Below are 24,581 nucleotides of genomic sequence, written 5' to 3'. Positions count from 1 at the left end.
TAGGATAATTATTTAAATAATGAATGAAATTGACTATTGCTTTTATTTATTTCAATAATCTAACAAATTTTACTTTATAGGTTTGTTCATGTATGTTTCAATAACAGGACGCGATCATTCTTGTCGCGCGGTAAAAGTTAGTCAATCAACTGATAACTTTTTCATAAAAACAAAAGACTGATTGGCTACTGCGTCGTACGACAAGCGTTACCGCGTCCAGTGTATAGAAGCCATAAAACTACATACCGTACATACTATATACGTTCAAGAATTATTTCATTTGATATGTAAAAGTCATTTTTGTTTTGTATGTATATATACGACTGAATACTTATGTGAAAAAATGTCACGATATATATTGTTTTTTTGTAATTGTCATAAATATTACGGAACAAATATGAAACACAAAAGGATGAACGTTAAATGTGCAGTTAATAGAAATTGTAAGAAAACATGTATTATACGTACAATTGCACAGAACAGTAAGTATTCATTTTTATTTTATTTACTTAAAATAATTAAAATATTTTCAGCGCATGTTGCATACATTCAGCATAACCTATTATAACCTATTTGACAGAATATAACCTTTTTAATCAAGTAATCTTTAATCAAGTAACCTTAATAATCAATAAATAAATCAATATAAGCCATAAATATGTATAGATTTTGCACAGTATCGTTATTTTAACTTCCTTTTTAGTTAAATTCTTTTTTAATTAAATTCTCGCAGCAACACGTTTTGATCAATTGTGTCCAAATAAATGAAATTAAATATTCTATTTTTACAGAAAATAAAGACGATCTTTTTATAATCGCTAAAAATTTAAATACAAATAATCCACGCATTTTTCTGGAGAAAATAAAATTAATTATTCATGATAACAATAGTAAGTATTACAATTTTAAATTCTGAAACTACGTGTGATATTTACATTGCATTTTTATTTTCTACACTAAAAATTTTTCTATTTTTTGCAGTAAATACAGAAACATCACAAGATGTTTGCACTATTAATATGAATACTAATAAGCATATTAATACCAATAGTTTGAACAATGCCACTGATTTTGACAATAATACAGAAATTTTTCTTAATAACGAATATGACCATAATGCAATAAATAATGTCAATAATACACATATTGATTCTGATAATGCCATGATACTTTCCAAAGATAATAAGAATAGTAGAGTAAAGACTATAAATCTTAATGTAACAGTTTCCCGTGATAACGATAATAATTATAAAACAGTAGATAGTGATATTAATACCAATAATTATATGAATAATAATAATCCTAATAATAAAATATCACTTTCCTGCAATAATGACAAAGGTCATAACATAGTAGATAGTGCTATTAATGCCAACAATTTTACGAATAATACTGATTTCGATAATAACGTAATATTTTCTTATAGTAATAGCAATGGCTGTAAAACGGTAAATGATGATATCAATACCAATAATTCTACGACTGATAATGATCTTCATAATAATATATCATTTTCCTTGGATAATGATAAAAATCATACTATAGTAGATAGTACTATTAATGCCAACAATTCTATGAATAATGTTGGTTTTGATAATAATGTGATGTTTTCTCATGATAATGACAATGGCTGTAACACTATAGATATTAATATCAATAATTTTATGAATTGTAATAATTCTGATAATAATATGACATTTTCTGATAATGACAATGCCAATAATTCTGAAACTGGTGTTGTTCTCAATAATGTCATGATATTTTCCTATGATGATGACAATAATTCTAGTATATTGAATGATCTCACTACTGCCAAAACTTCTACGATTTACAATAATAGTGATAATAATATAATATTTTCCTGTGATGATGATAACATTATTAACAACACACAAATTGCTTGTGCAAATATAACAAATACTTCTGAATATCTACCTTCAGCATCGGAAATTACAGTTGAAAACGAAACTACAGAACATGAAAGCATTCACAATAATAATTCTACAACTAATGATAAAAATTCTTCAGAATCACTGATAGACATTTCTTTTATAAATACATTTGGTTGTAAAGAAGACAATTTACATATTTCATTCTCCCAGCCTAAGGGACTTCAAAAAAAGAATTTTTGTTACTATTGTAAAAAGTTTCAAAGTAAAATTGCACGCCATTTAGAAAACGTGCATAAATTGGAACCTGAAGTAAAAAAATTTCTGTTATTGCCAAAAGGTGATCATATTTTTTAATTTTAATTCTATAGAATATTGTATATTTTTTATAAATAAAATAAGTATTAATAATCTTGTTAATATGTATATACATTTTACACAAGTTTATTAATATGCATTTCTTTATTAATATGCATTTCTCAATATTATTTTTGTTTTAGGTAATTTAGAGAGGAAAAAAATTATCGAAACTATTAGAAGAAAAGGAAATTTCATATTTAATACAGATCCTGCCATAAATACAGGAGAGTTAATTGTTTGCCGAAGACCTGCCAAAAATAGTTGTAAAACAGTACGAGATTTTACGAGCTGTGCAAAATGTAAAGGATGGTTCACTAAAAATAATATCAGGCATCATTTTAAGCAATGTGTAGGTGTATCCAAAGGCAGAAGTGTACAAATTTTAGGACGTGCTGTGATGGGAAGAATACATGAATGTGCAAGTGAGACAGTAAGAAAAGTTTTATTCCCAGTTTTGAGGGAAGATGATGTTACACGATGTATTAGATACGATAAATTATTGATAACATTTGCAAACAAATTATGTATCAAGTACAATCTTCAGCATCAACAAGATATGATACGTGCTAGACTTCGACTATTAGGACGGTTTCTTATCGCAGTAAAAGAATATAATCCTGATGTAATAGAATTTTCTGATATATATAATCCTTTTATATATGATGATTGTCTTAAAGCAGTAAATAAAGTAGCACATTTTGATAGCATTCATAAAAAATATGGTGCACCATCAGTTGCATCAAATATTGGGACAAATTTAAAACAAATTGGCAATTTGTTAATAACAGAGTGCATAAAAACAAATGATATAAAGAAGCAAAATAGTACAGAAAATTTTTTAAAATTAGTACAAGAAGATTATGGGATTTCTATAAACAAAACAGTGGAAGAAAATATAACACAATATAAAAGACAGAAAAAAGTTACGCTTCCATCTATGGAAGATATAAAAAAGCTACACTCATATCTAAAAAACAAAAGAAAATTATTATACACAAAACTTCAGAAGAAATTTATGTACAAAACATGGCTGGAACTTGCAAAAGTTACACTTACGTCTACACAAGTTTTTAACAGGAGAAGAGCAGGAGAAATTGAACGTGTTACTATAGAAGATTTTAATACTCGCGAAGGTATAACAAAAGAAGCATATTTTGATTTATATAAATCATTAGGAACCAATTTACAACAGGTAAAAATTATTTTTTTATGTGTAAATAAAATACAAACTAATATGCAATGCAAAATAAAAATTCTATAACTTTTTTATGTAGGTTGCTGATAAATACGTAAGATTCTTAATTCGTGGAAAATTAGGACGCACAGTGCCTGTCATTTTAGACATGGAATTAGTTCAATGTAGTGAATTAATTTTGAAGCACCGACAGGATGCAAATGTTTCTGAAAAAAATCCATATGTATTCGGCATACCTAATAGCAGTAAGCGCTATTTCAAATATTTAAGGGCATGTATCCTTATGCGATATTTTTCTAAAAAATGTAGTGCACAAATATCATATACATTAAGAGGCACTGAATTACGCAAACATATTGCTACAGCGTGTATTACGTTGAATTTATCTGAAAATGAAGTGGACGATTTGGCGAATTTTATGGGACATCACAAAAAAATTCATAAACGCCACTACCGGCAATCAATACCAGCAGTAGAGATCATTCGTATGACAAAGTTTCTTCAAGCAGCATTAGGTGAAAATATGCAACAAGAATCTAATAATAGTGATTCAGGTATAATTATTTACCTTTATTACTCCATATATTTATATAGTTCTTTTTATAAAATACATTAACTATTGTATAACGTTTTTCTATATTTTTTATTACACATACGTATTTTATCAAAAGACAAAATTAGATAAAGGCATCTATAATCCGATTCAAAAAATTAATAATAAAAATAATGTTATAAAAATGTAATATTAAATCATAACAAAATAATGAATGCATTAAATTATTCCTCATAACAAAAATATTTAAATTTCTAATTCATACATATATAAATTATCATCTATTATCATCTTTTATATGTAATCTTAAATTGAAAATCTCTAAGGGCCTATCCAGACAAACTTGCATAGTCGCATAAACATATACATCAGGAAATGGATTGGTTCATTTCCTTATTGACATCATTGCAACCTCTCCACCAATGATAGACTTGCATTTATAGTGATTAATCAACCTTGGGTCGTTCAAACCGTGTACAATCGAAAACGCTATATACAAGTGTGTCTGGATAGGCCCTTAGAGATTATCAATTTAAGATTACATATAAAAGATGATAATAGATGATAATTTATATATGTCTGAATTAGAAATTTATTTTTGTTATGAGGAATAATTTAATGCATTCATTATTTTGTTATGATTTAATATTACATTTTTATAACATTATTTTTATTATTAATTTTTTGAATCGGATTATAGATGCCTTTATCTAATTTTGTCTTTTGATAAAATACGTATGTGTAATAAAAAATATAGAAAAACGTTATACAATAGTTAATGTATTTTATAAAAAGAACTATATAAATATATGGAGTAATAAAGGTAAATAATTATACCTGAATCACTATTATTAGATTCTTGTTGCATATTTTCACCTAATGCTGCTTGAAGAAACTTTGTCATACGAATGATCTCTACTGCTGGTATTGATTGCCGGTAGTGGCGTTTATGAATTTTTTTGTGATGTCCCATAAAATTCGCCAAATCGTCCACTTCATTTTCAGATAAATTCAACGTAATACACGCTGTAGCAATATGTTTGCGTAATTCAGTGCCTCTTAATGTATGTGATATTTGTGCACTACATTTTTTAGAAAAATATCGCATAAGGATACATGCCCTTAAATATTTGAAATAGCGCTTACTGCTATTAGGTATGCCGAATACATATGGATTTTTTTCAGAAACATTTGCATCCTGTCGGTGCTTCAAAATTAATTCACTACATTGAACTAATTCCATGTCTAAAATAACAGGCACTGTGCGTCCTAATTTTCCACGAATTAAGAATCTTACGTATTTATCAGCAACCTACATAAAAAAGTTATAGAATTTTTATTTTGCATTGCATATTAGTTTGTATTTTATTTACACATAAAAAAATAATTTTTACCTGTTGTAAATTGGTTCCTAATGATTTATATAAATCAAAATATGCTTCTTTTGTTATACCTTCGCGAGTATTAAAATCTTCTATAGTAACACGTTCAATTTCTCCTGCTCTTCTCCTGTTAAAAACTTGTGTAGACGTAAGTGTAACTTTTGCAAGTTCCAGCCATGTTTTGTACATAAATTTCTTCTGAAGTTTTGTGTATAATAATTTTCTTTTGTTTTTTAGATATGAGTGTAGCTTTTTTATATCTTCCATAGATGGAAGCGTAACTTTTTTCTGTCTTTTATATTGTGTTATATTTTCTTCCACTGTTTTGTTTATAGAAATCCCATAATCTTCTTGTACTAATTTTAAAAAATTTTCTGTACTATTTTGCTTCTTTATATCATTTGTTTTTATGCACTCTGTTATTAACAAATTGCCAATTTGTTTTAAATTTGTCCCAATATTTGATGCAACTGATGGTGCACCATATTTTTTATGAATGCTATCAAAATGTGCTACTTTATTTACTGCTTTAAGACAATCATCATATATAAAAGGATTATATATATCAGAAAATTCTATTACATCAGGATTATATTCTTTTACTGCGATAAGAAACCGTCCTAATAGTCGAAGTCTAGCACGTATCATATCTTGTTGATGCTGAAGATTGTACTTGATACATAATTTGTTTGCAAATGTTATCAATAATTTATCGTATCTAATACATCGTGTAACATCATCTTCCCTCAAAACTGGGAATAAAACTTTTCTTACTGTCTCACTTGCACATTCATGTATTCTTCCCATCACAGCACGTCCTAAAATTTGTACACTTCTGCCTTTGGATACACCTACACATTGCTTAAAATGATGCCTGATATTATTTTTAGTGAACCATCCTTTACATTTTGCACAGCTCGTAAAATCTCGTACTGTTTTACAACTATTTTTGGCAGGTCTTCGGCAAACAATTAACTCTCCTGTATTTATGGCAGGATCTGTATTAAATATGAAATTTCCTTTTCTTCTAATAGTTTCGATAATTTTTTTCCTCTCTAAATTACCTAAAACAAAAATAATATTGAGAAATGCATATTAATAAAGAAATGCATATTAATAAACTTGTGTAAAATGTATATACATATTAACAAGATTATTAATACTTATTTTATTTATAAAAAATATACAATATTCTATAGAATTAAAATTAAAAAATATGATCACCTTTTGGCAATAACAGAAATTTTTTTACTTCAGGTTCCAATTTATGCACGTTTTCTAAATGGCGTGCAATTTTACTTTGAAACTTTTTACAATAGTAACAAAAATTCTTTTTTTGAAGTCCCTTAGGCTGGGAGAATGAAATATGTAAATTGTCTTCTTTACAACCAAATGTATTTATAAAAGAAATGTCTATCAGTGATTCTGAAGAATTTTTATCATTAGTTGTAGAATTATTATTGTGAATGCTTTCATGTTCTGTAGTTTCGTTTTCAACTGTAATTTCCGATGCTGAAGGTAGATATTCAGAAGTATTTGTTATATTTGCACAAGCAATTTGTGTGTTGTTAATAATGTTATCATCATCACAGGAAAATATTATATTATTATCACTATTATTGTAAATCGTAGAAGTTTTGGCAGTAGTGAGATCATTCAATATACTAGAATTATTGTCATCATCATAGGAAAATATCATGACATTATTGAGAACAACACCAGTTTCAGAATTATTGGCATTGTCATTATCAGAAAATGTCATATTATTATCAGAATTATTACAATTCATAAAATTATTGATATTAATATCTATAGTGTTACAGCCATTGTCATTATCATGAGAAAACATCACATTATTATCAAAACCAACATTATTCATAGAATTGTTGGCATTAATAGTACTATCTACTATAGTATGATTTTTATCATTATCCAAGGAAAATGATATATTATTATGAAGATCATTATCAGTCGTAGAATTATTGGTATTGATATCATCATTTACCGTTTTACAGCCATTGCTATTACTATAAGAAAATATTACGTTATTATCGAAATCAGTATTATTCGTAAAATTGTTGGCATTAATAGCACTATCTACTATGTTATGACCTTTGTCATTATTGCAGGAAAGTGATATTTTATTATTAGGATTATTATTATTCATATAATTATTGGTATTAATATCACTATCTACTGTTTTATAATTATTATCGTTATCACGGGAAACTGTTACATTAAGATTTATAGTCTTTACTCTACTATTCTTATTATCTTTGGAAAGTATCATGGCATTATCAGAATCAATATGTGTATTATTGACATTATTTATTGCATTATGGTCATATTCGTTATTAAGAAAAATTTCTGTATTATTGTCAAAATCAGTGGCATTGTTCAAACTATTGGTATTAATATGCTTATTAGTATTCATATTAATAGTGCAAACATCTTGTGATGTTTCTGTATTTACTGCAAAAAATAGAAAAATTTTTAGTGTAGAAAATAAAAATGCAATGTAAATATCACACGTAGTTTCAGAATTTAAAATTGTAATACTTACTATTGTTATCATGAATAATTAATTTTATTTTCTCCAGAAAAATGCGAGGATTATTTGTATTTAAATTTTTAGCGATTATAAAAAGATCGTCTTTATTTTCTGTAAAAATAGAATATTTAATTTCATTTATTTGGACACAATTGATCAAAACGTGTTGCTGCGAGAATTTAATTAAAAAAGAATTTAACTAAAAAGGAAGTTAAAATAACGATACTGTGCAAAATCTATACATATTTATGGCTTATATTGATTTATTTATTGATTATTAAGGTTACTTGATTAAAGATTACTTGATTAAAAAGGTTATATTCTGTCAAATAGGTTATAATAGGTTATGCTGAATGTATGCAACATGCGCTGAAAATATTTTAATTATTTTAAGTAAATAAAATAAAAATGAATACTTACTGTTCTGTGCAATTGTACGTATAATACATGTTTTCTTACAATTTCTATTAACTGCACATTTAACGTTCATCCTTTTGTGTTTCATATTTGTTCCGTAATATTTATGACAATTACAAAAAAACAATATATATCGTGACATTTTTTCACATAAGTATTCAGTCGTATATATACATACAAAACAAAAATGACTTTTACATATCAAATGAAATAATTCTTGAACGTATATAGTATGTACGGTATGTAGTTTTATGGCTTCTATACACTGGACGCGGTAACGCTTGTCGTACGACGCAGTAGCCAATCAGTCTTTTGTTTTTATGAAAAAGTTATCAGTTGATTGACTAACTTTTACCGCGCGACAAGAATGATCGCGTCCTGTTATTGAAACATACATGAACAAACCTATAAAGTAAAATTTGTTAGATTATTGAAATAAATAAAAGCAATAGTCAATTTCATTCATTATTTAAATAATTATCCTAATTTTATGATTGTTTTTGAAATATAGATATTGACTATGTATATCTTTTCTAATCAGTTTTAAAACTGTAACATATACAATGGCAGTTTCCAGGACAATTTTATTTTCAATAGATCTAATAATAAAGACTTGAGTCTTTGTTGCATGATATTCCAAAATGAAAAACGATTAATTAACATTGTTAGAGAATATGGATTTGTTTTATATATCTTAATAAACTAATGAATAGGACGTGAATTTTTTCGTGCACGATCCCGTGTCGCGCGCGGAGAACCGCAGCGTGTGAGTGCGAGTGAGAGCGAGCAACTTGCTACCTCACTTTAGCGAGCACTCGCACGCTGTGGTTCTCCGCGCCCGACTCGGGATCGTGCACGAACATCTGCGTCCTAATAATCTCTTATTGTTAATGAAATTAATCTTTAATACAAAAGAAATCTGTTCGCGAAACTAAAGCAAATGCGTATAACAATCGCAAATGCGATGCGTCCATCCACGAAAAAAAATCTAACAAAACAGCAGAAATACAACTATGAAACTTTCCGATTTCTATTCGAACTATATAGGCTCTATCAATACAACCTATTTTACAATTTTTTACAGAAATAATTCTGCAAGTACATTTAAAGTCCTCCTAGCAGTAACATTATTGTACAAACAGTTTTAGACACTGCCTTTTTATAAACGTAATGTTTTAAATTCGTTATACACACTTGAGCATATTCTTTACACTTTCACAACTACACTAATGTAAATTGAACCAAGTACACGCTCTTGTCACAACTAAAACAAAACCGTATTGTTTTATCTTTCAAAAAAATTGTTGTATATATTAAACCTTTCAAAAAAACCTGTCATATATATTATCAAGAGATATATTAAAACCTTTCAAAAAAAACTTGTATATTAAAATTTTCAAAAAAGCTATTATATATACTTTCTACAAAAAAATATGATATCAGGAAATGGCACCAAGTGGGACTAAAGAACTATGAAAAAAGTTGTACACTATTTCTATAAAACTCTTCTATAAAATTCTATAAAATTAAAAAATTTTTTAATATATTTAAAAAATAAAAATATTTAATTAAAAGATGAAAAAATATAAAAAATTTAATCAAAATAAAAAGATATTTATTAAAAAACGCAAAAAAACTTGGCGCTGCTACACCACAAAGTATTATAAAGCAATGAAATTAATATGTAGTTTACCGTAGCAGCGCCAAGTTTTTTTGCGTTTTTTAATAAATATCTTTTTATTTTATCTGTGTTATGAACACAGTCAAATTTTAGATATTATTATATATGATCATATGAAATTAATTTATATCATATCATTTTATATAATTACAATCTATTTTTGTTCGGGTAAACACGGTCCAGTTGCTCGTGCGCCGCTCACGCATATACTTGCTATCTATTATTGTATTATTGTAATCAATATTTTTTTCTGTAATGTGTGCGTGAAGTATGTTTTTGATATATACATCATTATTAAAAATAATAACGGTTTTAATATTTCAACTTATATAAAGGCACCTTTCGGGACTTAAGTATTTTACTTGTGAGTATATTAATTAAGAAATATATATATAAAGCTTATATTTATTAGAATCATTACTAGAAATACTACTTTGGAAATATATATTATGATTTACGATATATATACATCGGTGTGTATTAATTTCTGGATTTTATTAATAGGTCCTGAAAAATACCATTATACAAATGATTTATATATATAAACATTATATATGAAGAGGTACATTTCAGAACAGTTCTCTTATATATCCAAAGGCAGTTTTCGGGACGCCCCGAAAACTGCCTTTGGATATATAAATTTTTTCGGGACAGTCCTGAAAACCAACAAAAGTCCTGAAAACTGCTATTGCGTCGCACAAAATGTCCCGAAAACTACCTCTGGACATACATATAACTTATATATATATATATATATATATTAGTCTTTTAATATTTCTAAAATCCTCTGTGTTGGGTGAATTGTAGAGTATTGATACTGCAATATACTCTAGCATGTACTTTTTGCAGTTTGTGGAAGTAGCTTTTCCATATGCTAAATATATTGACATTAGTAGTTATTAGTTGTAATGTTTGCAGATGACACTGTTCGCCAAAAGAGGAGGAAGAAATGCTTATGAAATTACAACCAATATTCTATCAAAAGCATTCACAAATAAGTTTGCTTGTGAATTTAGTTATTTTGGAAAACAGAAGAAAAAAGCTCTGTCCAAATTCAAAATCACAAAATGCATTATTGGTAAGTATAATTTTAGATTACAGTGTGTATAGAGAAACAACAGTTTTTTTGTAATTGAAAGCAATTGAACCATTTTATTTTAAAAATAACAATTTGAAACACAATAAGAAACATTTAAGAATAACAAAAATATTATAAATACAATATAATTTAGAATTTCTTAATTTTTATGAACTATTTTGTAGCGACAAAAATAAAATAAACAATAAAAAACCAAATTTTTACGTAATTATAGTTGAGCTTCTCCTTACAATAAATCTTTCAAGAAAAATAATATTAAGCCCGAGAAAAGTAGAATATTTTAACGTACATGATTTATAAAATGCAAAACAACGAGATTTATGTATATAATATGTTATAGTAATATTAATTAGATAACGAAGTTACATCCTATGGAATTTTGATTTTCAGAAACAGTCATGAAATGTGACAGAAATATCAAAGAAGACGAGTTGCAAAGAAAAATAGGCAATTGGTTAGCAAATGCTCCGCAACGAGTTTTGAGAGAGAGGTAATATATATTTGTTTATTATTATCCATAAAATAATTTTTATCAGTCGAAACGAATATACATATAAATGATCACTTTATATTATAGAATAAAGAAAGATGAAGAAAAAGATAACAGAAAAGATGACGAACAGGAAACAGACGAAGGAGACGATCTGTGAAATATATATAGATATAAATACACACATATATATAAATGATACATACACACATATAGATAAAGTAATGTTCTTATAATATATACATATATACATGTCAAGTATGCTTTTAGAATTTAATAAAAAAATATAATAATATAATAATAAAAACTGTAATAATAACCAATTTATATGAAATTATAACAAATAAATAAAATTTTTTTATTTACTGCAACAGTGACATAATTAAAAAATCACGATTTTCCACAAAACGAATTTGAATGTTTTAAATAGATGTGTTATAACGATTTAAAACACTTAAACTCGTTTTCTGAAAAATCGTGACTTTTGAGTTATGTCACTGTTGCAGTAAAAGAGCGACGTTACGTAAACATCATTATAATATTATAGACAATATTACAGAATTATTATGGCAATATTGCAGAACAGTATCAGTAATATTGTCGAAACATTACCGTAATATTGTATAAATATCATCGCATTATTACAGACAGATCATCGTAATATTATTAAAATATCGCAGAAATATTTAAGTGATGGATTCTCGCGGACATTTAATATTACAACAATATTTATGCAATATTACTGATGTATTGCCGCGTAATATTCCAAAAAAATTGTAACATTACTGCTATATTACTGCAATATTGCATGCTGTGTGGGATGTGGTAATAATTGTTACAAATACTTAAAATACATAAGCATGAAAAAAAGACGCCTTATTTAATTTTTTTATATAAAATTATTTAGTATGCTCCTAGAAAAAAAAAATTATAAATTGAAAAATTGTGGCCGTTATATAAATTTAAGCGGCACTAAAATTCTTAAATATATATGAGAATTATTTTTTTATGACGCAGCTAATCAAACTGTACGTATCGTGCTTGAGCAAAATAAGTATATTTGAATGAAACTTATAAAATACTTTTACATACTTGCACGCGGATTTCTTTCTCTATATCCAGCAGCATAACTAGGGAGAAAAACAAAAACGGATCTAAAGTCATAGAAAACATAAAACATAGCAATGGAATGACAATATTCTTAACACCCTTTCTTAATGACATTTTCTAAAATTATCTTAAGATTTAAAGTAACATTTCACAAAATAACACATCTTATTAAAAATAGCATTGTTCAACATAAAATAATGATTTCTAATCTACTGATAATGTATAATGCTTCATAATATGCCCTCTCTAACTATCTAAACTTAAACATTTACGATTCTTATAATATAAAACACTTGTTAAGCTTTTAGTTAATATATCTGCTTGTAGATCTTTACCGTTAATATACTCCAATTGTATAGTTCCATTTTTAAAGTTCTTATATACAAACTTATATTTCAGATCTATATGTTTAACTCTTCAATTATTTTCCAAATTCTTAACTAAGAAGATACATGCTTGATTGTTTTCAAATATTGTAATATTATCAGTCCTTATACTAAAAATCTGATAACCTCTTAAACTAAAGTCCATCCACAACTGAATTACATAACGCTATTCAGCTTCAGTCGTTGATAATGCGATACAAGTTTGTTGCTTACTGGTCCAAGATACTATACTACCAAACACTTTAATTAAGTATCCAGGCACTGATTTTCGAGCATGTACATTTCCTCCCTAACCTGCATCTACATAACACACTAGTGGATGCTTCTCTTCTTCTCTAATATAAACTAAACTTAGATTCTTTGTTTCTGTGAGATATCTTAATATTCTTTTGAGATGTTGCTACACGGTATTCGGATATTTATCTTCATATTTACTAAAGCAGTTTATGGCAAAACTTAAATCTGGACGTGAACTTAACATTAAATACATTAAGCAGCCTATTAATTCTTTCACTGGTTTATTTGTAGTTTTATCACTTTCAATTCCAGTTAAGGGTGCAGTTCCGAATAGGTAAAACGCCCGAATGTTTTAAAACTCCACTATTTTATGTAGTTTGGCGCGCTGATTACGAATATGATAATGAAATTCGCCGACTAGGTCATTTTCAAGGCCAAAACAAGGTCAGAAAAAATGAAAAAATATCACTTTTTTGAGATTATTTCAAGAAATATTGATGTAACAAAAAAAAGTTTCCAATAAAAGTTGTAGTTCTTGTAAAAATACATCATTTATGTTCTATGCATTTTTTGTGTAAAACTGATAGTTTTCGAGAAAATTGACGTTAAAGATTAAAAACTTTGGTAAGTAGGATGAAACACGGGGGGTTCGGGGGGCGGAGCCTCCCGAGGAGGAAATGGGTGCAGGCGGGGAAAGGGGTGCAGGGGGGAGGGGCGGAGCCTCTCCCCCCGCTTATTACATAGCTAGTGTCTATTATAGAAGTTGAAAATAACTTTCAAACACAATATGCTCTCTACTTTGCGTAGGGGTCTTGCTAATTTTTTCAGTATCTAATATTTTTAATATATTGTAGACTCATCATACCTTTAGTAAGGCGAAGATTTAATTCATATAAACTTTCTGCGCGCACACACCTTGCGTTGGGGTCTTGCTAATCTTTCCTGTATTTAAAATTTTTAGTATATAGTAGACTCATCATACTTTTAGTAAGGCAAAGATTTAATTCATATAAACTTTCTGCACGCACACACCTTGCGTTGGGGTCTTGCTAATCTTTTCAGTATCTAATATTTTTAGTATATTGTAGACTCATACTTTTAGTAAGGCGAAGATTTAATTCATATAAACTTTCTGCGCGCACACACCTTGCGTTGGGGTCTTGCTAATCTTTCCTGTATTTAAAATTTTTAGTATATAGTAGACTCATCATACTTTTAGTAAGGCAAAGATTTAATTCATATAAACTTTCTGCACGCACACACCTTGCGTTGGGGTCTTGCTAATCTTTTCAGTATCTAATATTTTTAGTATATTGTAGACTCATTAGATTTTTAGCAAGGCAAAAATTTAATAAATATACATAAATTGTATACGCACACACGCCGCTACATTTTTGAACGGCATGCGCATGCAAGCTAAGGCCTACCTGTTTACCAAAGTTTTTAATCTTTAACGTCAATTTTCTCGAAAATTATCAGTTTTACACAAAAAATGCATAGAACATAAATAATGTATTTTTACAAGAACTACAACTTTTATTTGAAACATTTGTTTGTTACGTCAATATTTATTGAAATAATGTTAAAAAGTAATATTTTTTCAGTTTTTTTGGAGTTATGACCTTGAAAATGACCTTGTCGGTGATTTTTATTATCATATTTGTAATCAGCGCGCCAAAATACATAAAATAGTGCAGTTTCAAAAAAATCGGGCGTTTTACCTATTCGGAACTTTATCCCCAGTTAAATCTAATTTAGATTCAATAAGTGTTACTCGCTGTTTGCAGTTTTCAAAATTAAATCTTTTTAAAACTCATAGCAAATATTGTTTTTGATTAATTTTCAATATACCATTTACTTTATCATACTCTATTTGTAATCCAAAAAAATTTTTTTATAAAACTACTTATAAAACATACCATCTTCGCGAGTCTTATCCGTTTCGACATAGTCTCCTTTTCTCATTTGTTGATTGTAATTGTTTCGTATAAGATGTGATTGATTATTCCAACCTCGATGACCTCTTTTGTTAGTAGCATTCCCACGGTTCGTAATGCTTTGATTCACACCTCTCTTACCTCTAGTTCCCCGGAATGTATTTTCTTAAGTATTATTATAATTTGGTTGAATTTGGGATGTCTTTTTATAGTATTTCTTAATACGACCACTCTCACCACAAATGTGACATTTTTTTATATTAGATATAAATGCTTTATTGATTCTTTTTGATCTCCATCATTTTCCTTTCTCTTCTCAAACTCTATTCTTAATTTTGCCTGTACATAATTTAAGTCCAACGTCTCGACTGACATGTTCTCAAGGACGGTTACCATTGTCTCATATGATTTTTGTAATGCGAGAAGCATTACCAAAAGTGTACAAATTGCATCCTCTTCTTTTATATCAGCTTCTGACGATTTTAGCTGACATAAAACACGGTCGAATTTTAATAAAAAGAATTCTAACTTTTCTCCTTCACTCATTTTCATCGACATTAATTTCCTCCTAAGAAATATTTTTTCGGACAAACTTTTTTTATCATATACCTCTTGTAAACTTATCCACATATCATATACTGTTTCTTTATCTCTAATAATATCTATTTGCGTATCATCAATACATTGTACAAGTATAGATTTGCATTTATTTTCCTTCTTTTTGGCTTCTTTTTTCTGCTTCGATGTATCATAATTTTCATCACTGTGTTTAACGAGTATCATATCTTATACATTGAATTCTGTTAATATTGTTTTAATTCGAAATTTCCAGGCTTTATAATTATTACCACTTAATGGATTAATTTTATAACTGTTATTCTTATTTTAGGCCATTTTTAAAAGCGAGTCAAAGGTAATACAAAGGAAAAATATAATCTTGCTTTAAAGCCAATTGTCTTACTTAACTGTTGCAATCCTGGGCCCATAACCTCTTAAATATATATGAGGATTATTCTTTTATGATGCAGTTAAACAAACTGTACGTGTCGTGCTTGAGCAAAATAAGTTTATTTGAATCAAACTTATAAAATACTTTTACATACTTGCACGCGATTTTCTTTCTCTATATCTAACAACATAACTAGGGAGAAAAACAAAAACGGATCCAAAGTCATAGGATTAGTTTACACCGATTGTTTAATACGCGTACCAAGTACTAAATCAGCTTCTTTGATTGGTGTAGATTTTACACTAAACGATTTATACCTAGCGGAGAAGTAGATTTAGTATTTGGTACGAGTACTAAACAATCGGTGTAAACTAAGCCATAGAAAATATAAGACGTAGCAATGGAATGACATTATTCTTAATACAATTCAGCCTTAAAAAATATAATTAAAAAGAAGCATTCATCTTCCATTTGGGAATATTATTCACTAGAGAAAATTAGTATTTAGGCTGATTATAAGCCAAATCGGAGGTGATAGCTTTTCGGAAATCCACTCTTAAGTATATATACACGGTGTCCCAAAAATTTTGACACAGCGGCCGTATGCCGGTAAAGCAGACCAAACTGAACCGAAAAGTCCTCTACCATTTTACAATTTTCACAAGGGTTAAAGAGATATTAATTATTAAAGATTACCGAATGCGAACGCACGGCTGAAATACGACCGCCTACAGACTACGGTCGCTAGGCGCGCGGCGTGCGGTAAGCGGCGTGCGGTAAGCGGTGAGCGACAAGCGGCGAGCGGGGAGCGGCGAACGGCGCGTCTCGCTAGGCGGTCGTATCTCAGTCGTGCGTTCGCATTCGGTAATCTTTAATAATTAATATCTCTTTAACCCTTGTGAAAATTGTAAAATGATAGAGGACTTTTCGGTTCAATTTGGTCTGCTTTACCGGCATACGGCCGCTGTGTCAAAATTTTTGGGACACCCTGTATATTATGTATTAATGAAAATAAACATTATTTATGTAGCGAAGAAAATATTACTATTTTCTAAGAGGTGCCTCAACAACCCAGCCTATTTCTTATATAAAACGCTTCTGAGCCAGAGCTATCGGCGACTCGGCCGCCAGCGGCTGGGTGGTATTGGGGGAACAGAAGGCGTCGTCTCGGGAATCGGCCCAAAATGTGCAACTAATTCCGAGCGCTGATTTAGTTTATATTAAATATTTTAATTACATTTAATTTTTATGCGTTTAATCTTTTGAATACAATAACTGCATATGTATTCCACGAAGATATCAATGTGGCCTACGAACTCATATTAACATTTGGCGAAAACAATCGATGCGGCCGATGAATATATATATATGCAAAATAAAATTTAATAATAAAGTACAGTTAACAGTATTGCATTAACCTTTGGTTAAGGCTTAATAGGACGCAGAGCTACATATATATCGTTCTACACAACTCTGTCGCGAAACATAATTTAACGAGTTTAGTAGCGCGATCTGTTTCATTATTGCATTTCTTATGTATTTCTTATCGTATCTATGTTAGTACAAAATAGTATTTAATAATGCTTTATCAAGGAGAGAAAATTATTTTGTCCAAAATTATTTTATGTTAATGTTTCATCAAGAATTGGTTTCTTAACTGTAGTGCATTCTTCACTATGGTGCGTAATATCGCTATCAAACATTCTTTTGAGACAAAAAATAAAAATAAGTGAAGACATTTTTGCTTTGTAAGAAAAAGTTATTCAATGGTTTTTCAATGTGAGGTAAAAAAGATAGTCATTATAATAATATTTTATTCCAAAAAATCGTTTAAACGGAGATCGAAAAGTTAAAAATCATATTATTGAGTTGCAATCGTATTGAATTCTAACATCAAAAGTTAAAAATATACAATACGGCTGTAAAATTTGTGAATTTTTAATTAATTTATTATTAATAGTAATATTATTTATAGCAGAAATGTGGTAATTAGTTGCAACTTTTGGCTCAATTTTCTGATTGACGCTTCCTGTCCCCTGCTTGCCGCTCGCATGCTAACAACGAGTTGCCAAATGCGCTAACAACACGCATAATTAAAGTGCGCAATACTCAACCTCAGGAATGTCATATCACAAATGCAACAAGATAATAAATATGGGACAATAGATTTCCACATCACCTGAGAGGTACTATTATTGACGCGTTCTTCAACAATAGTATTATACAATTGAAAAACATTTAAGACAAATGCTAATTATATCATTTGCTTATTGTATTAATAATTTTTTATTTCTTTTTTTAATAACATAATTAGATACTAACGCCTGCGAATTGAATTCAATAATCATGCAAGATTTCTTCAATGTTTGCAGCTTTCAAAAATATGTAAAAACTAAATATTATAACAACATATTTTTTATTAGTTATTAAGTTGAAATATAATTGTAGAAGTTAAAACGTTTGAACGAATTAGAAATTTATTGTATTCTAAATTTATAATTATTTCTGATTAAAAGTATAAATTGCAGTAATGACACTATATAAAACTAAAACTTGAACACATTCAGAGTATCGTGTAAACAAATGCATAAATAATGTATAATGCATAAATATTAATTCTCTAAAGTATTAGAAGTATCTATGAAATTGCGCCATTTTATTATTTTAATATTACGCTTATGTAAAAATTTTTGGATTACTCACTTAATGCTGTCAATGCTTGCATGATGTTCAGTTTGCGATACATAATTTTGAATATGGAAGTAACACATTTATAGTGTTGCATATAATAATTTAATGTAATTAATAGTATAATTATTAGTATAATGGAGACTGAGTGCGGACGCAAATGCATGTGATAATAATTGTTTTAAGTACTTAAAATACATATGCATGAAAAAAAGATGCCTTATTTAATTTTTTTATATAAAATTATTTAGTATGCTTCTAATAAATAAAAAAAATTTTGAATTGAAAAATTGTGGCCGTTATATAAATTTAAGCAGCACTAAAATTCTTAAATATATATGAGAATTATTTTTTTATGATGCAGTTAAAGAAACTGTACGTATCGTGCTTGAGCAAAATAAGTATATTTGAATGAAACTTATAAAATACTTTTACGTACTTGCAGGCGGATTTCTTTCTCTATATCTAACAGCATAGCTAGGAAGAAAAACAAAAACGGATCTAGAGTCATAGAAAACATAAAACATAGCAATGAAATGACATTATTCTTAATACCCTCTCTTAATGTCATTCAATAAAATCAACTTAAGACTTAAAGTAACATTTCACAAAATAATACAACTTACTTAAAATAGGATTGTTGAACTTAAAATATAGATTTCTAATCTACTGATAATTTATAATGCTTCATAATATGCCCTCTCTACCAGGTAGAAATCTGGTCTAGGAGAAAGTTTGGCCCTGGATATTTTTCCCCGAGTATAGCTTGGATCTGTCCGGGAAATCTAGCTTGGACCCATATGTAATGGGGACGGCGGGCATGGACGGATCCATTATCTAAAATGTACCCAGGCCCAGGCTTGTTTCCACGGTTTTTTCTAGAAATTATACTGGAATCTCGCCTATGGCCCTTATTTTACTTGGGTTTTCTCCTGGATTGTTCGATATTGTATTTTGCGGATGATGTTCTTATAAACGTTTTTGTAGATTTGGGTAAAAGTGGCATTAATCTAGGTCTAAAATATCCAACAACTCATCTGCTTGATTGTGTGGAATTTGGTTGGTTACAATTCACTGACGTAATTTTACCATTTCATCAGCCGTTTTATCCTCATTATTGTGACCTTCATTGTATTCATTGATTTCTCTTTCTGATTCTAATATATCATCTTTGAGCTTTGAATTCTCGATTTCTTTTTCTGGATCTGACATATCATCTTCGAGCTCTGAATTGTTATTTTCCATAAATATTTCCAGGCCATCAGTTTCCTCTTCGTCGCGTACATGATAGACATTCTCATTTACAGCACTATCAGTAGCTTCATTACTGTTAGATCGCAAATACTTGTTTTTTATCAAGTCACTTTCGTCACACGTGTCACTTTCAGTTTCAATGTTCGCTATGTTTGTTTCTAATTTTGTCCTCGCCCGATATTTTCGCTTTTTCAACAGTAGACGAGAAACCGCGAATATGCGATCACACAATTTGTACGTCTTAAACCGTTTTTTCTTTTATTTTAAACCGTAACTCTTTAATATGCTCTAAGGTGTTACTATTTTGAGCCGTAAAATATTTAACAAACGTTAACACAACCTGAAAGTTCAGAATAAAAATACTGGTTTTTCCTAGATTGGACCCGGCCAGATCCAGGAAAAAATACAGATAGATATTTTTTAACCAAAACCTGGGAAAAATCGTGGAAAATTTATAGCAAAAAGCCAAAACCCGTCTGAATTTTCCAAGCTAATATTTCCCATGCAGGGTCCGTATATATTCAGGGAAGATCGAGAAAAATTTCTACTTGGGTAATTATTTAAACTTAAACATTTACGATTCTTACAAAATAAAACACTTGTTAAGGGGGGCGTCTTGTTTTGGAAGTCGAAAAATGCAGGATTTTTAGGGATTTTTTTTTTCAGCTAAAATAAAAGTTATTAGTTCAAAACTTTGTGGTTCTTTAATTACAGTATTAAATATAAAAAATAATTTTTTTAAGAAAAAATATTAATATTTTTATTAAAAGATAAGGCCGTGTTCCTGGTACCTCGCCGCCCACTGTGTTCAAGATAGCGGCCATTTTTTTTATCTAAAACCAAAAATAAAAACTTTTTCATTAATTTTATGTAATTACAAAAAATGGAAAATTTATACGACTTTAAAAAAAATGCATTTTTCACAAAAAAAATTCTGATTTTATTGCAAAAAATTAGTGTAATTTAACTTTTTACAAAATTATTTTAGTTCACCCAGAAGGTAACTACATAAAATTAATAAAAAAATTTTCATTTCTAGTTCCAAATAAAAGGAATGGCCACTATCTTGTACACAAGATAAGCGGCGAGGTACCAGAAACACGGCCTTATTTTTTAATGAAAATATTAATATTTTTTTCTAAAAAAATTATTTTTTATATTTAATATTGTAAATAAAATAACCACATAATTTTGAACTGATTACTTTTATTTCAGCTGAAAAAAAAATCTTTAAAAAAACCTGCATTTTTCGACTTCTCAAACGCGCCCCCTTTAAGCTTTTAGTTAATATATCTGCTTGTTGATCTTTACCATTAATATACTCCTATTGTATAGCTCTATTTTTAAAGTTCTTATAAACAAACTTTTATTCAGATCTATATGTTTAACTTTTCGATTATTTTCCGGATTCTTAACTAAGAAGATACATGATTGATTGTTCTCAAATATTGTAATATTATCAGTCCTTATACTAAAATCTAATAATCTCTTAAACAAAAGTCCATCCACAACTGAATTACACAACGCTATAAGTTCAGCTTCAGTCGTTGATAATGCAATACAATTTTGTTTTTTAGTGGTCCAAGAAACTATACTACCAAACACTTTAATTAAGTATCCAGGCACTGATTTTCGAGCATGTACATTTCCTCCCTAACCTGCATCTACATAACACACTAGTGGATGCTTCTCTTCTTCTCTAATATAAACTAAGATTCTTTGTCTCTGTGAAATATCTTAATATTCTTTGAGATGTTGCTACACGGTATTCGGATATTTATCTTGATATCTACTAAAGTAGTTTATGGCAAAACTTAAGTCTGGACGTGAACTTAACATTAAATACATTAAGCAGTCTATTAATTCGTTCACTTGTTTATCTGTAGTTTTATCACTTTCAATTCCAGTTAAATTTAATTTAGATTCAATAGGTGTTACACACTGTTTGCAGTTTTCAAAATTAAATCTTCTTAAAATTCTTAGCAAATATCGTTTTTGATTAATTTAATTTGGTTAATATACCCTTTACTTTATCATATTCTATTTCTAATCCAACAAAATTTTTAAATTTTTCTTTATTTTTTACACTAAACTCTTGAATTAATTTGTCTTTATAGAAATCTATACAACTTAAATTTGGATCTGCTAGTATTATATCATCAACATATAGCAATAAGTAAACAGTTTTTTTTTATATTTCTTAAAATATAAGTAGTAATCATCGTTTGATCTTTCAAAATTCAGACTTAATAAAAAATCATTAATTCTATTGTTCCAACATTTGAACGATTGTTTTAGAGCGTAGAGCGCTTTGTTTTCTTGAACACATGGCCAATTTTATATTTAACACCTTTAGACGGATAAATATAAATATCTTCCTTTAAATTCTTATGAAAAAATGCAGTTTGAACATCTAGTTGTATAAAATGATATTGAAATTGATTTCCTATAGTTAACAAAATTCTTATAGTGAACATCTTTGCAACGGGTGAATATAATTCATCGTAATTAAATGTTTCCTTTTGCGCAAAATCTCTTACAACTAATTTTGCCTTATATTGATTTAACTTATCTTTTTCAAGTGGTTTGTAACTATATACCCATGTTGTATCCAATATTTCTACATCTTTACGTTCAACAACTGACTTCCATGTATTCGCTTTAATTATAGATTCTATTTTTCTACTCATTGCGTTCTCTCACAAGTTCTTATTTATTCTATTTCTTAAATCATCATAATAATTCGGAACTTTTTCTACAAAAGACATAGCATCAAAAGTCATATACATTTTGAAATCATTAAATTTTTCTGTACGTTTTATATTTTTTTTCTTCTAATCTTTACATTTTCATCTCTCTGTGGTTTTAATTCTTCGGTTTCTAAAATTGCATCATTATCATCATCTACGTCACTACTCATATTTACATCTTTGATTTTGACAATGTTACTTTTCCCATTTTGTTTATAATAAAAAATATCTTTGTTTAATACTATATTTCTAGAAGTTTAAATTTTTTCTTTTTTAACATTCCATAATCTGTAATCATTATTTGCGTACCCCATCATTATACACTTTTCAGATTTCTCATCAAATTTACTTCTAAATTGTCCCGGCACATGTGATACGCCATTGCACCAAAAACTCTCCAGTTTCTAACATCTGGTTTTCTATTATACCATAGTTCAGCAGGAGTAATTGATTTGCGCTTGGACTACGATTTAGGATATACGCCGCTGTTCTTATCGCTTTATTCCAAAAATGTTGTGGTATCTTTGAATTATTTATCATTGATCTTGCTTTTTCCATTAGACTGCGATTATAACGTTCAGGCTTTACCATTCTGCTGGGGAGTATATTGTATAATTTAACAACAGTGCCGTTTTCTTTACAATAACGTATCCTTTCACCTGAAACGTACTCTTTGCCATTATCGCAAAATGACTATTCGTTTATTAAATTTAGTTTGTACCATTTGTATATATTCTATAAAAAAACTAAATACTTTACTTTTGGCTTTAATCATATAAACACAAATAAAATTCAAATAATCATCTATAAATGTAACAAAATATTTATCACCATCATGTGAAACTGGATTAATCGGACCACAAACATCTGAATGTACTATTTCTAGAATACGTTCACTTTTCTTTCTCGTTCGAAATTGTAGCTTTCTCATTCTTCCATATACGCATGATTCACAAAATTCTACTTTACTTAACTTTAATTTTTCAATACCATTAACCATATCATTATTTATTAACTTCTTTAAATATGAATAATCTAAATGTCCATATCTCTTGTGCCATAACTTAAGATTTCATCTTCTTTGTCAATATTCAAACATTCACTTTTCAGTACTTTAAAACATATTTCATACAAATAATTTCTGAGACCCAAACCAATTAATCTATTTCCATCCCATAACTTTACCTTTTTTAAACACTACTTTTATATTGAACATTTCTAACTTTTTAACAGACATTAGTTTTTCCTTAGATTTAGAACATAAAAACATTCTTGATTGTGCATTTAATTTTGTTGCCATTTACATAACTATAAACATTAATATTTCCAATACCTACCGCTTTTAGATAATTTTTATCCTTAGCAACTGCTATTCTTATTTTCTCATTTAATATATAATTATAAACTTTATAATATAATTATAAAGTCACTAAAATATTTCTTATTATTTACCAAATGATCAGTACATCCCGAATCAACAAAAAACAGAATATTCTCATTTCTTACGGTATCTACGCCATCATTCCTACTACTTATAAAACATATACTATCTTCGCGAGTTTTATCCGTTTCGACATAGTCTCCTTTTCTCATTTGTTGGTGTAGTTGGTTCGTCTAAAATGTGATTGATTATTCCAACCTTGATGACCTCTT

At 28.4% G+C, this 24,581-nt stretch overlaps 2 protein-coding genes and 1 long non-coding RNA gene across 6 annotated transcripts in view; 2 read left to right on the top strand and 1 right to left on the bottom strand.

The window, feature by feature from the left end:
- Window positions 1-8,808, bottom strand: part of LOC136997154 (putative uncharacterized protein DDB_G0282133) — a 114,907-nt gene extending 106,099 nt beyond the window's left edge. The window contains exons 1-5 of one of the 2 annotated variants that reach the window (XM_067347581.1): window positions 8,351-8,808; window positions 7,943-8,041; window positions 6,604-7,851; window positions 5,392-6,443; window positions 5,144-5,309 (exon numbers count right to left, since the gene is read on the bottom strand). In XM_067347581.1, coding sequence (XP_067203682.1) covers window positions 5,144-5,309; window positions 5,392-6,443; window positions 6,604-7,851; window positions 7,943-8,041; window positions 8,351-8,489 — 2,704 coding nt within the window. In that variant the 5' untranslated portion in view covers window positions 8,490-8,808. The remainder of the gene's footprint in view (window positions 1-5,143; window positions 5,310-5,391; window positions 6,444-6,603; window positions 7,852-7,942; window positions 8,042-8,350) is intronic. The other variant, XM_067347582.1, reaches the window with a different exon arrangement.
- The window catches only part of LOC136997153 (putative uncharacterized protein DDB_G0282133), a 164,008-nt gene continuing 139,451 nt past the window's right edge, over window positions 25-24,581 (top strand). The window contains exons 1-5 of one of the 2 annotated variants that reach the window (XM_067347579.1): window positions 25-482; window positions 792-890; window positions 982-2,229; window positions 2,390-3,441; window positions 3,524-3,689. In XM_067347579.1, coding sequence (XP_067203680.1) covers window positions 344-482; window positions 792-890; window positions 982-2,229; window positions 2,390-3,441; window positions 3,524-3,689 — 2,704 coding nt within the window. In that variant the 5' untranslated portion in view covers window positions 25-343. The remainder of the gene's footprint in view (window positions 483-791; window positions 891-981; window positions 2,230-2,389; window positions 3,442-3,523; window positions 3,690-24,581) is intronic. The other variant, XM_067347580.1, reaches the window with a different exon arrangement.
- LOC136997165 (uncharacterized) lies at window positions 9,064-12,755 on the top strand. 2 transcript variants are annotated; one of them, XR_010887973.1, is made up of 3 exons: window positions 10,743-11,106; window positions 11,518-11,617; window positions 11,705-12,755. It is a non-coding gene; the product is annotated as an uncharacterized lncRNA (long non-coding RNA). The 2 variants fall into 2 exon arrangements; XR_010887972.1 differs by lacking the exon at window positions 11,705-12,755 and having other exon boundaries at window positions 9,064-11,106.

Source organism: Linepithema humile, chromosome 1 (assembly GCF_040581485.1).
Source record: "Linepithema humile isolate Giens D197 chromosome 1, Lhum_UNIL_v1.0, whole genome shotgun sequence".
NCBI lineage: Eukaryota > Metazoa > Arthropoda > Insecta > Hymenoptera > Formicidae > Linepithema > Linepithema humile.
The sequence above is the reverse complement of the archived record's forward strand: the minus strand, read 5'-3'. Positions and strand labels throughout refer to the sequence as shown.